Consider the following 15,015-nt stretch of genomic DNA (forward strand, 5'->3'; position numbering starts at 1 on the left):
CTCAATTGATGGTAGAAAATCTAGGATTTTTTGGTTTCAATTCTTTTCCAAAATGATCATCATTTGATTACTTTCTTTCTTTTTTTGCGTGTTTCTGTGGATTACTGCTTTACGGTTTCAAGAATTTGATTTATTTCTTGTTAATTTTCATATTTGTGTTTGTTTCTGGAATTCATGCAGTGTTGGAGTAGTTACTGAAGGTTGTTGATTTGAAACTAATAGAAAAGGTTGTTTGAGAATCTCATTTATCTTGATTTGTTGGATTTTATATTGAAGACAAAAGATTTAGGTCTTACTCCTTCGGTAAGCTTGCCAGAGAAGATGAATGTAGTTGGTAAGGTTGGGAGTCTCATTTCGCAGGGTGTTTACTCTGTTGCCACCCCATTTCATCCCTTCGGTGGGGCTGTTGATGTTATTGTTGTTGAGCAGCAGGATGGGACTTACCGAAGTACACCTTGGTATGTGCGGTTTGGTAAATTTCAGGGTGTCCTGAAAGGTTCTGAGAAGATTGTTCGCATCTCAATAAATGGTGTGGAAGCTGGTTTCCATATGTACCTTGATAATTCTGGTGAAGCTTATTTCATTAGAGAGGTTTTTCCCAGTAAAGATGAGAAGATTGATGGGATTTATAAGAATACCGAAGATTCAGAATTTCCACGGAAAGATAATAATAGCAGCTGTAGTAGTACTAGTAAGGCTGGTGATGACGGTGGTAATGATAATTGTGTTAGTCTTAGTGGAGAAGAGAAGATTGTATCCAACTCTGAGGATTTTCTGATTGCAAATGATTGTCTTTCCTTAAATAGAGACCAATTTGAGAATGTTGGAGCAGATAATGGGAGGCAACTGTATACATTTGAAAATGACAAATCTCCTGGAGGGGACCCTGTTGAGTCATCAGAGTTTGTGGCTTACCGTTATGATAGCTTAGAGCAGGTTGAGAATGTTATGGAATCTCAGGGTTCAAACGCAGAGGTTGTATTGGTGAGTGTGGATGGTCACGTGCTGACGGCACCCATCTCTTCATTGGAAGAGAACACAGATAATGTGCAGTTAAGTACACCACAGTTTCATCTGGTTCCAGGTGAAGGAACTGAGTTTAGTGGAGGTAATGGGGAGTTTAGTACTGGTGAAGATGCATGGGTTGCTAATTATTTGAGTGATATTGATGCGTCTGAACCCAATCGTGCATCAGAGGGCGTGTTACCCGTACGTGATGCCGATAATGCTGATCAGAATCCTTCTGAAGTTTGTGAAATTGCTGATGAAACTCTCACTCAAACTCAAGATGATCAGAACATTGGAGGCATTAAGAGAGATAACGGTCACTTAACACATGTAGATAGTATGAGTCAGAAAGATGTTTTTGGGAGCTGCTTGGATTTCTTAGATTTACACATTGGAGATGCAGATGCACGAGAAACTGTTTCTCCATTCATGGAAGTGGCCACAAAACTGGGGACTGAAGATCCACTCAGGAATTCTCTTTCAAGTCTTCCTGCAAAGGAGCAAATTGAAGCCGCAAATGATCCTGAATTCAAAGCCAATACCGAGTTATCCCCTCCTAGTTCTGCTTCTGCCCACAACAGTATGTCTCCAGGTTTAAGTATTGATGTTGAGCCGTTTGAGAATAATTCTTTGACTGTTGAAAGATCAGATAATGTGGATTCTGACAGCATGTCTGTCCATTCTGTAAGCAATGATCCAGGATGGAAGGATGAACAGTTTGTTGTAGCACCAGAAGCTCTTGGGTTACAAAGTAGTCCAGGACAACCCTCATGTGAAGAAGAATGCCGTCGCAGTGAGATAGAAGAACCTCAGAAAGAAACTTCTGGTAAAGGGATGGGTAAGGACCCCTAGTGGTTTTTTACAGTGACCATGTACTAACACTTTGTTACTTGAATCTTTAATTATTATTCATCCTATTCCTCTATCCTTTTTATGGATTCCAGGATTTGAAATTTCTCTTTGTGGGAAACTTCTTTATGCTGGAATGGGGATGGGTCCTGCTAGGGAAGCCTTCAATGCACATCGCATATCCGTGGAGGAGTTCAAAGCTTCTATGGCATCGATTACCAAGAATGAAAATCTTATTGTTAGATTTAAAGAGAGGTACTTAACATGGGATAAAGCTGCTCCTGTGATTCTCGGAATGGCTGCATTCGGTTTAGAGTTACCTGTTGAGCCGAAAGATGCAATTCCTGTGGAACAGGATGAGTCACCCAAGCCCAAGGAAGGTGCTCCTGGAACCACTTCAGCCCCTTCTAGCCGCAGATGGATGCTTTGGCCAATCCCATTTAGAAGAGTTAAAACTCTAAAGCATACCGGCAGTAACTCATCAAATGAGGATGTGTTTGTTGATTCAGAACCTGGCTCACAAAACTCATTTGTGGAACCAGCTCCAATATCCAATACTGGCAGTGAGTCTCCCCCCAAGCAGCTAGTAAGAACGAATGTTCCCACTACTGAGCAGATTGCATCTTTGAATCTTAAAGAAGGTCAAAATGAGATTACATTCAGTTTCTCTACAAGGGTTCTGGGAACTCAAAAGGTTTGTTATTACGTGAACTTATAACTGAAGATGGTGTCTGTTGAATTGCCACCCATATTGCTTTTTGATTGATATGTTGTGATCTATTTCAACAGGTTGATGCCCATATCTACCTGTGGAAGTGGAATGCACGGATCGTCATCTCTGATGTTGATGGGACCATTACCAAGTAAGTTTACATGGCTTTCTCTGCTAATTTGTTGGCTGTTAAATCCTACTTCAAAGTATTTGGAGGTGTCCTGTTATTTCATAAGTTGATATTTTATTAATTCGGGAAAAGAGTTTAGCAATCATGGGAGTTACTAGATTGTAATTGCAGTCACAGTAGGAGTCTTATTTAAATTGGGAACTAGGTAAAAACAATGCCATAGTGGAACCGTAGTCGTAGGAAAGGTTGGGAGTCCATAAATATATACTGTGGATTTTAATTCAGGCTTTTTGCCTTTTTGGTTATGGAATGGAAGGTTACTGGTTTGTTGCAGTGAATCCTTTGGTTCCTGATTGTGGTCAAGCTATTGCTTCTGTTTTTGATATATTTTTTTTTACCAATCATTTTTTTTTTATTAATTTACCTGGATTATTTTCTTTTTGTTCCTGATATTATTTTAAATTTTCAGGTTTGCTTACATAATGTTTCCAACTTCAGTAAGATTGAGCTTTGTTTTGATTCTGTTTTGAATTCCCTTCGTATCCCTAGATCTCTTGCGATTAAAATTTTCTCCCTTTGCATTCCTACTGCTATATAGGTGTTGCTTATATTTGGTTAAAATTGCTCACAACTCCCCCAACCTGCCTAAGGGTGTGAAATTTCTGTAGGATTTGGAAATATGAAAAAATTTCAAAATCTGGCAGTTGGAAAGAGCCCAAATTTGAATCGAATTCCAGATTTGGGTTCTTGAAGTCTGGTCAAAATTTGAGGTCAATTGGATGGTTGAATTGCTTAATCCGAAAAACCGTGTGACATCCAACCTTCTAGAATCTGGAAAAAGGAAGAACTCTAAGAACAGTACTTGTAATAGGCTGGAACAGAAGCTTGAATGATAAAAGAGAAAAGAACCAGTAGCAACAATAGACGAAGAACAATAAGAGATCCGTTCAGGCTTCCCACGGTAAGGCATCAACTGGATCAGACACCAATCCCTTTTCCTTGATCAAACACAAGAAATCTTCAATGGAGAAGAAGCAAGTAAATCTTTTCATTAATTCTTAAAGTTGATTCTTGATGTAAGCCAATTGTAATTAGGAATTCACTACCTTAACCCCCACAATTCTTACACTAGTAACCACACCATCCTACATATATTTAATTATGTCCATATTTACTTGAAACACGTCTCTTCTCTAGTACTTGCCATATTAACTCTCTAGGGACTCTTATCGTAAGCTTTTTCTAGGTCAATAAAGATCATATGGAGATCCTTCTTGCAATCTATAAATTTTTGCATAAGTCTCATAAGCAAATAGCATGTGTTGTGGATCTCATTGGCATAAAACCAAATGGTTCTCCGTAATAGTAGTTTCTTGTCTCAAGTGAGTTTTAAAAGCTCTCTTATCATTCACTAGTTTTAGCCTCTCTAGTTGTTGCAGCTTTAAATGTCACCTTTATTTTTATAAATCGGAACCACAATGCTTCTTCTCCATTCATCGGGCGTTTTCTTTTTGCTCATAATCTTATAAACAGGTTAGTTAGCCAAGAGAAACCGTAGATTCCTAAGCTCTTCCACACTTCTATTGGGACTCCATCTAGACTTGGTGCCTTGTGCCCTTGCCCTTTTTTTTTTAGGCACCTTAATTTTTTGTATATATCTACAAGTGGTGTCTTAATGTGTAATGCAGTCTTCCGGGACACTGTTACTTGAAACATCTTTGTTTAGTAGGCTATAAAAGTAATCTTTCCATCTCTCCATAATATCCTCACCCCTTATTAATACTTCACCATCTTCCTGTATCAGGCAATGCCACTCATATACATTGGATTGGCTTGTCTAATCTCAATCTGAGTTGGGTGATTTTCTGTATTTAATAGCTCTAGGGTTACAAATCTTGGCAATTGCCATATTGTTCAGTTGGTGAATCTATGACTTGCTTTACAATGATGGGAACAAGAGTATTCATTGTAACATGGCATGAGTTGTAGGGAGTAATCCCACAGTTAGAGATCCTACTGTTAGATCAAACACCAAGAAATACGAAAATAAATAGACAAAAAGATTTGCACGACATAGAGATTTAACGAGGTTCACACACCAGTGTGGTGTGCTACGTCCTCGGGTGAAGAAGAAAATGTTTCACTATGCAGAAGAGAGATTACACCCCAAGCAGTGGTGAGAAAACTTGCCTTGAAACCCTAGCTTGAGAAACCCCCCAAAATACAATGACTTGCTCAATAAGACAACAATACATTATATACTCCAAGTCGCGGGTCAACCCATCGGGTCGTGGTTGATCTGGTCGAACCATACTGCCGCACCCCCATATGAGATCAATGATTGAAGCAAATCGGCCCAACCCCTCTGCTTCCATCACAGATCTCAGAAAATTTCCCATTCGGATTGACACCAAAATATGTTGGAGCGGGTCAATTTTCAAAACGGGTCAAGAATTTGAGACAAACTTAACACCTACTCTTATCAATCTTCTTCTTATTGGGTCTGCTTTGTTTTGAGTAGAGGTTAGATGGGTGTGTTCTGGTTCGCAGGATGATGCAGGAACGAGTGTGGTGAAGTGCTGTCTGTTTTCTCTTTTTATTTTTGGTCTTCATATTTTTGCAGTGAACCTTGAATCTTTTGAAATTGTATCACCTGCACTTTTCAAGTCTATCATGTTTCTAGTGATGATCAAATATGAACAACTTATGAATAATCAAATTGCTGTTCGTTATATGCAGCAGCCTGCATGATATATGTGTTTTGGTGAGGTAGTAGGGTGTAACTCATGAGCTCCTGTCTGTGGACAGAGTGGTTACTTTTGTGTCTGATCAACTTTTGATTATTAAGTTTTGATATCGTAACCGTGGATGAGATGTTGCACTGTGCTAAATTCTTTAATCGAAATATAGAATAGTTCTGTCCTTTCAGGACAACTTCTAATATTTGTGGTTGTAATAGTCAGAAAGGTGCCACCAAACCTTTTCTTTAGGATTAACACGTTCCTTTCTAATATAGCTTTATGCATGCTTTAAAGGTCGGACGTTCTTGGCCAGTTCATGCCACTAGTTGGGAAGGATTGGACACAATCTGGAGTAGCACGACTTTTCTCTGCCATTAAGGTTTGTCTTCCTTTGTGTTTCAACATCAACTTTTCATAGAATTTGTTCATTTCAGAACTCATGTTCCCAAAAGTCATTGAATGTTGGATATGGTTTTGATTGATGATAAGTGAATAAATGAAAATAATGAAGCCCACACAGCCTGAAACAAATCCAAGGGCACCAAACCCAGTAAACAAAGAGAATTGAAAAGTGGTTTGGGGGGGGGGGAGATCAGGACATTATTGTTCAAATTTTACTCCAAAAAATCTATAGCAAATTTATTGAGGAAAAAAGAAATAAAGCGAGATACACAAACATTTGAACCAAGAATTAAAAAATAAATAGAAGAAAGGAAACGACAGTAAAGAAGGTGCCAAGGTAACATGCTACATTATAAAATGGGACCCAATGCAAACAGGCCTCCTAAACGACTGCGAAATTTTCATTGGCCTATATGTTACTAGTTCTTGTCACCAAAAGTGAAGTGATGAGATTTCTATCATGCAGAAGAGGAAAGCATGCCACCATAGGGTCTGCCACTATAACTCTTTACTAAGTAACATTTAATCTCAAGTGAGACCAGAGTACCAGACCACACAAAGGGATTCTTAGCCCATAAATGAAGGATTTCAGCCTTGCAATGATTGAGTGGTGCTCTACTAGGGCCTGAAAATACAATATCCTTTGCATGGTTCCTAACCCTGCCAATACCTACCTTACCAGGGTTACCAAGAGACTTTCCAGCAAAGAAAAGAGTTTGATGGCAGCGATATTAGATGAATACATAACTGCATTGTTTGCAGAATGCAGGGTCATCCTCATCACCTCCACATTCTCCCAAGAAGTAGTGAAGGTAAACATTTGAAGATACATTGATGAACCGCCATTCATCAAGAGATATTTGAGCAGTAGCCACCTTACCACTTTGATGGCTTACAGTCAGGCATTCATCAACTAGGAAGGATAAGGATGTGGAGATAGATGTGAGGCAAAACTAGGAAGGATAAAGTAAGGAATGACTGTATTTAAGCTGATTTGGGAGTTGCCCCAACACATGATAAGTTCCGAGAAAGTCGTCTGATGTGGCATAGTCATGTTCAACGGAGACATTGGGATGCACCAGTACAGAGGAGTGATCTGATTTGGATTGAAGGAACTAAAAGAGCTTGGGGTGGCCCAGATCTCCCTTAATGATCGCATTTGAATCTGTCTCTTATCATTCCCTTGGGGTGGCCTTTGACCTCTTCCTCCAACCTCTGACATAATGTAGGAACACTCGTAGAGAGTGGGATGATACCCAAACCAAATGGGAAGTACACACTCTACCCAAATAGAGACTATTCTTCCCAGTTCGGACTTCTCCAAAAAATAATTTCACAGAGACAAAGATAAAGCATCCATAGCAGTAATATTTCAACTGTAAATTATTTTTAGCATGGATGACGAAGTGGAAGCATCAATCATTACCAACCAACTTGACCAAATGGGAGCCTATTAATCGGAAAAGCTTGTGAGATGCCGAAAAAGGCTCAAAGAGGCGCTAAAATGGGAGCTTTCATTTGAGTTACTGCAACCAGTTCAGGCAGTTTCCAAATTCCACATTTATACCACCATTCAAGGACCCTTAGGCGACCTGCAAGGTACCAGCCCCTTGTCCTAAAATGCTCCAGATTGTAGAGAACAAAAGCTGCAACGGCAGCCAAAAACCAGTCTGGTGGCAGAACTGTTCTCTCCACAATAATACTCTTTCTTCTAAAAAGTGTTTTTATCGTTATAATATTTATAATTTGACTCGTTCTTTTTCGTCTCTTTGCTCTTTAGATCGTTTTCTGTTAGAAATAGAGAGAGTATTCCAGACCTTTCGAGCAGAATACGCCAACTTGAGCAATGCTGAAGTTAGTCAAATCACAAGGGCAGTGCGATCGGGCTCAACTAAATATTTTCCTTGCGCCTGGTTGCCCTTCCTAAGGAATCTGAAAATAATAAGTTCTAGCAAGGTGCATATGCTCCAGAGATTCCCGAACTTGCTTTTGCTTGCATTCCTTCAGCGAAGGATGATCTTATTTTCTTGGCACTCACGCATTCTCAGTATTACTTTTGACTCCTCCGCTCTATTTTTGAGAAATTCATTTGCTTTTCAAAGAGGCAAGGGAAAAGAGGAATTCATCAAATAAATAAAAAATATAGGTTCTGTCAAGATGTTATACGTTGATTTCAATCAAAGCTTACATACAATAGCTCGAGATCATCTTCTATCGAAATTGGAACCTTCCTTGCCGGATCCTCTCATTTATAATTTGATTCCGTCTTTCTTGAGTCTTTCTATTCTTGAGTGCCTACAAAGCGAACACTCCTCTGAATGAAAGTTCTGAGAGGTGACAAAATGATTTGATGAACCGGTTAGGGGGAAGGAATCAAACGAGAAAACTAGCCATACCTAAATAAGCCGGCTGATGATGTTGTTACCGGAAGGGGTTTAGAGGTAGTTTCCAAACCGGAGGGCTTGAGAATCGATGTTTCTAGATTAGAATGAAGATTTAGTTGGCGTGACCGGGCGGTACAAAGTACACCTCTTCCGTAGAGGAAGGTAGTAACCTAACCTTGTTGAGTCTGTTCAAGGGGGGAGCCCTCTTATCTATCAATGGAAAGATCTCCGTGCGTGGCGTGATAAGGAATCCTAGAAAAGATCGATTTAGACTCCCTCCCCGGTCCCACGAAGATATCTACGTACTTGTCCAGTCCAGGACAACTGAGATCTTCCGGTCGCGTGCGTGGGAGCAACTCAAACAAAGAAGAGTCTGGTCCGGTCTGAATTCAAGCCCGGCCCGCCGTCTGCTGCTAGGTCAACTCCACTTACTTTACTCGACTTGTCCAATCAAGAGCGCCCATCACTACATCACAATTCCTAGACAGAGCGAACAACGTAGGCTGAGTGATACTGAAAGCTCTTCTTCAGTAAGTGGAGTGAGGGCCTATCGGGCGATAGGCTCGAACGTCGCGCCTTAAGCAGCAAGCAAGCTAGCCGGATCGGGGGTTGGGGGGATCAAATGCTTTGTTAGTAGATCTGAGACCTTGCCCAAATAAAGTGGGATAAACCACCTGCTTCGAACCGAGTATAGAAATGAAGGTTCGGATTTCACTTCTTTTTGATTGGGTCGGTGTGAAGTATGGCTTGTCCAGTTGGAGCAAGCAACCAAAGGAAATCTCATATGTAAATGCTGGGTTTGTTCCATGTGAAAATTCTTCTTCTGAAGAATTAGACCGCCCTTCCTGCTCTACCTCGACCCAAACTCATCGGGCGGAAAGAGACTTTGATTTAAATCATACTCCTCCTGTACCTTTGGTTTCTTCACCTACTCGTCCTCAATTAACATTCCCTTCTCTTCCTTCTCCTACTCCCTGATCGTAGACCACCCTTTTCTTCTTGCTCTTTCCACTGCAAGGTCTTTCAGGTAACGAGTCCGAGTTAGGTCTGGATGTTAAGTCTGCTATTGTCGAGTCTATTGTTAGTTCTCTTTCCAAGTCTGGTGAGTTTGAGTCTGTCAATGTAATCGCCTTCACTTACTGCTGAGGGGAGTTTGTGCCTAACTTTCCTCCTACTCTTCCTGCTCGGCTAATAGAACCTTCTTCAAAAAGTTATGAGGGCTCTATCGAGCACTTGCCTACTGGTCCGCTTGGACATCTTGTTCCAACCACTATGTAACAAAACCCCTTATTTCGGTCTTCAAATTGTGACGAAAGCTATTGATGGCTCAACAAGGAACGAAGCTGCTTCTCTAATAGCCCCGTTGAATAGGAGGGCAAAGGCTTTTTGAAAAAGTCTTTTTTGTCTTGTAAATCAATTTATAAAAAAAATATTTAGAGAGAGGGGGCTTCAAGTTCTTAGGAAGAGCCGTACGAGGCAGCTCACGTATGGTTCGGGGGCCGAGCCCCAGCACATTGACCTGAACTTACTGAATCCGGAAGGCCGACTACGACAAAAACGTAGTTATTCCCCCTCCGGCAATCGTCCTACGAAATCTATGGTTATTCTTCCCATGGTCTGGAAGGTATTGGGCTGATGAAGCCCCAACTTCCTATTGGACAACCAAATGGAAACAACAACTAACTATGGCTCTTGGCCCAGACAACGTCCTAGGCGTAGGGGAGATCGGAGCAACAGGGAATGCCTAGACGACGTTAAATAAGCCTGGGCTGCAGTAAGTAGATCGAGAGGTCGTTCCGCCCCTTGTCCCCGAAGATGGGTAATATGTTCTCATACAATGTTGCTCCAATCTGACCTAGCTGGCGAGCGATCCCAGTTCGTGGCAGAGAACAAGACAGCAAGCGAGAGTACCTTTGTTCAAGTCTGCGTGTGTATTCAGATGAGTCGAAAGCAAGCGACGAAGGCCCACCAATTGACATTTAAATAGAGTGGTCTTTGTTCATTAGGCGAAGATACTTCCATCCAAGTAAGGATCGGAACTATTCAGCTAAAGCAAAGTAAGGTATTGTGGCTGTTGAGTTAGAGCTAGTAGCTAGCGAGCTAAAGCGAAACTGGAGCATCTGATTAGGCAGTGAGCTTAACTGAAACAAAGAGGTAACCCAGTAATCTAATCCTCTAAATTTGTGCCCTTAGCTTCAAGCTTCTAACACCCTTTGGAACTTATAGCTAAGTAAAGGAGTTGTTGTTGCTCATGGGAAGGAGCATGTGAGGGAGAAGGACCATTATTCGTCTCTTCGAACGGAGCCCAGGTTGAATCCGCCCCCTGGTTTCCTTTTTTAAATATGTATAACCTTGATTCAAACCTAGTGTCAACATCTGCGAACATCGCCTCGAAAGGAAGGCTTTATCCCATCCCAATACCTTACTTAACTACCGAAGTCATAGGATTTCACTTCTCTAAATATGAAATGAATCTTTCTTTTCTCAATAGCAGCCCCTATTTAGGGAGTGCAATAGAGAACCTGAGATCCAATGCGAACAATCAGTCGAAGGAGCGGAGCTTAGAGCCGGCGAGCGCACTCACTCTAACGGCGTACCTTTTGCATGATGAGTCAGCGAGGAAATGGGAACAGCGGCTTAAGCCATTAGGTGTAGGTGCTTTCCAGAGGTGGAATCTTTAGCACCGAAGAGACCAAGAAAGCAAGGCAAAGCTCTACCGCGAAGAGCTCTTGGTCCTAACCTAAGGGTGAAAGAGGTCGGTGGGTGGTTTAAGCTAAGTAGCCCAGGTCGAGTTATGTTCAAACAGAAAGAGAAAATACACGTTTTGAAGCAGGGAATCGGGCTCTGTTGCCCTAGCTTGTTGATCTTGCTCCTTCAGTAGGAGTAGGGGAGATGTAGTTAATCCCACAACTGTAAGACTTGGGCCATTGTGGGGCAACGTGTTGGGTGGCATGGTACCACTGGTGGATGAAGCCATGGGGCCGGTTGAACGCCTTGGACTTGAATTGTTGCATAGAGAAGAGAGCACCTTCAACCGACAACTTCGTTGCCTGCTCTTCCTGCTCGGCCAAGATGTGTTAAACGGAACCTTCTTCATAAATGTCTGTAAAGGTGGATAATGTTACTACTGGTCTGTTGCTTTGACTCTTTCTTTTTCCACCTACTCCGGCTTCTTCAACTACTCTTTCCCGACAACCAGAACTGGAGATGTATTCTCTGATCCACCGGCTTAGCTTAGATAAAACTCCTTCTGTTTCGGTCTCATACGCAGAAAGGATTAGGGCGGGAAGACGTTCTGCCAGAACCCTTTAAACGTAGAGAACGATTAAAATCACCCTGACCGTGGTGGATTAAAACCTCCAGGTGGTGCCCTTGTGGGCACGTTCCTCTCTGGGTCGGTCTGGTCTAATCGAAGTCAACTGACTCACATGGAATACAGGGTGAGTTTTCACCGAGCTGGTCGCTTGAGTCTATAGGCTACCTTTCCTATCCGCTTCTCTACAAGGTCTACTTTTTCCTTCAGACCGGGCCAAGCCTGTGGGTTGTTTAAGTAGGTTGGGCCAGGTTTGGTTGATCTTTTGGAGTTATCTCCAAGAAGGATCGTCGCTCCCTTCATGATCAGATGGATCGGGTAGACGACCCAGCAGAAACATTGATTCTACCTGAGTATTGTATGCATGAACAAACTTTGCACAACCAGCTTACGTAGAAAAGATTCCATATTCTATGCCAATAGACTCGTGACATCCATGTACTGAGTCGTCAAATGAGCCACGTTAAGAAAGCCCAAAAATCCAAAAAGTTCTAAGAAAGAAAGTCGTTAAGTTAGCAACGCTACGAGTAAGCCTAAAGCTAGTTGTTCAGCCGTTTAGCTAGCAATGCTTTGAGAAAGCACGCGAGGCTCTGGAAGAGTGTAGTTGTTCAGTAGATGTCAAGCTCGAAAGCTGTCCGTTCTGGAAACGACTCATCTGAGGAACTCCGAAGATGTGTGATGGAGTAACCATTCTCAAGTACTTTAAATATCTTCTACTCAGATGACCATTGTGATACATAGACTCCATGCCTCCCTCTTTGAAGAACGGCTCACCGACGAAAATCTTTTTGCTATATGGCCTACATTCAATATATTCTTTACTGTTGATGATCTTGAAATTCCAACCTATGCTCTTTTGAGGCCCTTTCACATCCCCATATCTTTCGCCTCTCAATATCCCTTCTCCAGAGTTGGGGGCTGGAGCCATCACAGAGCTTATCAGATAGACAAACTCCTTGGAAGACCGCCGGATAATGAACCTTCTTTCTTTTTGGTTCTGTAACTTCTCTTGAGAAAAGGCAGGGTGATCATAGATCACAATAAAGAAAAAGGGATATCATGAATGCTGCCGAGTTGGATGAGCCAATAACTCGAATGCGTTCGGTCTGTTTTTTGAGCAAGAATCACAGCGTTACCTTACCTTCACCATGATATGGACTCCAAATTCTTATGGCAGAGCACGAGGAGATTTATCATCAATATGATGATGGGAATAGAAACCAGAAGCTTGCTACGGCAAGAATCAAGGGCCCCACATAGCGTTAGGCCCCTATTTGAGTAAGGCGTTGCGTGCTTCCGCGCCCAACAATCAAAGTACTGCGCCCCTAACGGAGTCAAAGCAACGGTGCTCTACGATCAGCTCGACCACCAGGAGAGAGTGCTCTACGATCAGCTCGACCGCTTTAGTTCTTCTTATTTGACCCGAAACCGATCGATCTAGCCATGAGCAGGTTGAAGAGAGCTCTAACAGGCCTTGGAGGATTGAACCCACGTATGTGGCAAAATACGGGGATGACTTGTGGCTAGGGGTGAAAGGCCAACCAAGATCGGATATGTCCGGGATGGACACGACTTCTTCTAACGCTAGAAGACCACAGGAAGACACCCGGGACCAAAGCATGTCGTGAAAGAAGCACACTGGACGGGCGTGCTTCGACCGTGTCTCCGGGGCGCAGTTGAATGTAGATATCATGAACTAGTCAACCCAAGGGCAAGGGTTCCTGACTATGGGTCGGGGTGAGCTCGCCTCCCTTCCCCTAGCGTGGAGTGTGCCGTCGGGTGCAACCCTTCCCTTAGCGACGCCCGAGGGTGCCAGAAAAGAGACTTGCTTTTTCCTCCGAGCCCTGCCGAAGTAGTTGGTATTTCAATCTTATAATAATAATAATAATACGAGATGTAGGCCCTTGCTTGCTGGGGCTCACCTGTTGCTTGTTTAAGTAAAGCGCTAACGCCCTTTTAAATAGGGTGGTCGTAGATCAGCTTTTCTTCGCTGGCTTCGCTAAGTTGGTGGCAAAGCAACCTGTAGTTTTCTTTGCTGGCTTCTGCCTTCCCGAGTTGTCCTTGTGATCCAGGGCGTTTTCTGAAAGCTCCTCCATATGACGTCATTTTGATGTGGCGAAAAAGATTGAAAAAACGAGATATGCCTTGCCTGTATTAAGATTTAAAACTTGTCGTCTACTCCTCGCTCGTCGGTATTAACACAAGTTCCAACCTGACCTTCTCTATCCGGCGTATCCGCACAATCGCCACACGTAATTGGCACACACAAAACCGGCCAGATCAAGGTGGCTTGCCTGCCTGCCCAAGCATTCAAAATGAGGAAAGAAAGAATGAAAGCAAGCTACTCGTCTCCAACACCGGATTAGGAGTTCCGGATAGCCCCTACCCTATAGTGATTCTTCTATCATCCATGGTCAGCTCTTGCTTCCACTCTCGTCGATGGAAAGCAATTGATCGACGGTTTAACCTAACCCTTGCTTTAGCCGACACTGATGCTTCCATGAAGGTAGTAGTCTACTCTGTATGCTTAGTTGACTACTACCGACATCTATTAGTCCGTATCGTGGGTCTACTTGTTACAAAAGGCGAACATCCCCATTCCAAAACATTCACATAGGTCCGAGGAGAGTTTGAGTCAATGCTTAACACATGCAAGTCGAAGGTTGTTTTCGGGGAGCAGAGCAGAAGGAAAAGAAGGCTATCTTCTCCTACTACTGATTAACCTGTTCTATGTGGTAGTCTATCAGTGGTGAGAAGCGGCTTTGCCCCTTTTCAGTAGGGGAGCGAAAGTTTAGACCTTAGAAAGTCAGCGAACAGCGGTTCTTCTATGTAGGTATGGTGTTCCCCCCTTGACTCTCCTAACGTCGAGCTAAGTGACTTCGTAACCTTTGCGTAGCGTAGTAGAATGAAGGCTACGCACCGACGCTCTCTTCTCTATTAGCCTAAGCGTCTTCGCTAACTCGCTCGCCTACTATACTATACTATACCATAGTAGGGTGGGCTAGGCTAACTCAGCAGCTGGTATGATAGTAACTCGTTTGACACAGAATCGCTTTGCAAATTCAAAAGCACCCTGTGTGGATATAATATACTTTTGGGTGGAAATTGTCACCCCCAACTTATCCAGAATGTCGCGATAGGCCAAGGCAACTTCCCTCCTACTCGAGTAAGCTGATTCGTAGAGCACTCTCTCCCAGTGGTCGAGCTGATCGAAGAGCACTCTCTCCCGGTGGTCGAGCTGATCGTAGAGCACCGTTGTGTATTAGCATGCTTTGACGTGGGAGTGCGCAACTTGGTTGCACGCGCCTTACTCATATAGGGGGTTTAGCTATAGTGGGGGCCCTTGCTTATTAGGTTAGGGGCAAAGCAACCTGACGCGTTGCGGCGCCCTACCTTGTCCACTGAGGCTCCGGAGTTTGCTGGATTGAAGTAGGAAAGGTGGAACACACTGCCTGTAATTAGCGATCTTCCTCTTT

General features: G+C 42.8%; 1 protein-coding gene across 4 annotated transcripts in view; it reads left to right on the plus strand.

The window, feature by feature from the left end:
* LOC122058228 (phosphatidate phosphatase PAH1-like) overlaps positions 1-15,015 on the plus strand; it is a 31,008-nt gene that overhangs the window by 244 nt on the left and 15,749 nt on the right. Inside the window, exons 2-6 of one of the 4 annotated variants that reach the window (XM_042620811.1) lie at positions 181-1,588; positions 1,709-1,846; positions 1,953-2,551; positions 2,647-2,720; positions 5,735-5,819. In XM_042620811.1, coding sequence (XP_042476745.1) covers positions 322-1,588; positions 1,709-1,846; positions 1,953-2,551; positions 2,647-2,720; positions 5,735-5,819 — 2,163 coding nt within the window. In that variant the 5' untranslated portion in view covers positions 181-321. Of the gene's footprint in view, positions 1-180; positions 1,847-1,952; positions 2,552-2,646; positions 2,721-5,715; positions 5,820-15,015 lie in introns of all 4 variants that reach the window. The other 3 variants (XR_006133711.1, XM_042620809.1, XM_042620810.1) reach the window with 3 other exon arrangements.

The sequence above is a fragment of the Macadamia integrifolia genome, chromosome 12 (assembly GCF_013358625.1).
Source record: "Macadamia integrifolia cultivar HAES 741 chromosome 12, SCU_Mint_v3, whole genome shotgun sequence".
NCBI classification, from domain to species: domain Eukaryota; kingdom Viridiplantae; phylum Streptophyta; class Magnoliopsida; order Proteales; family Proteaceae; genus Macadamia; species Macadamia integrifolia.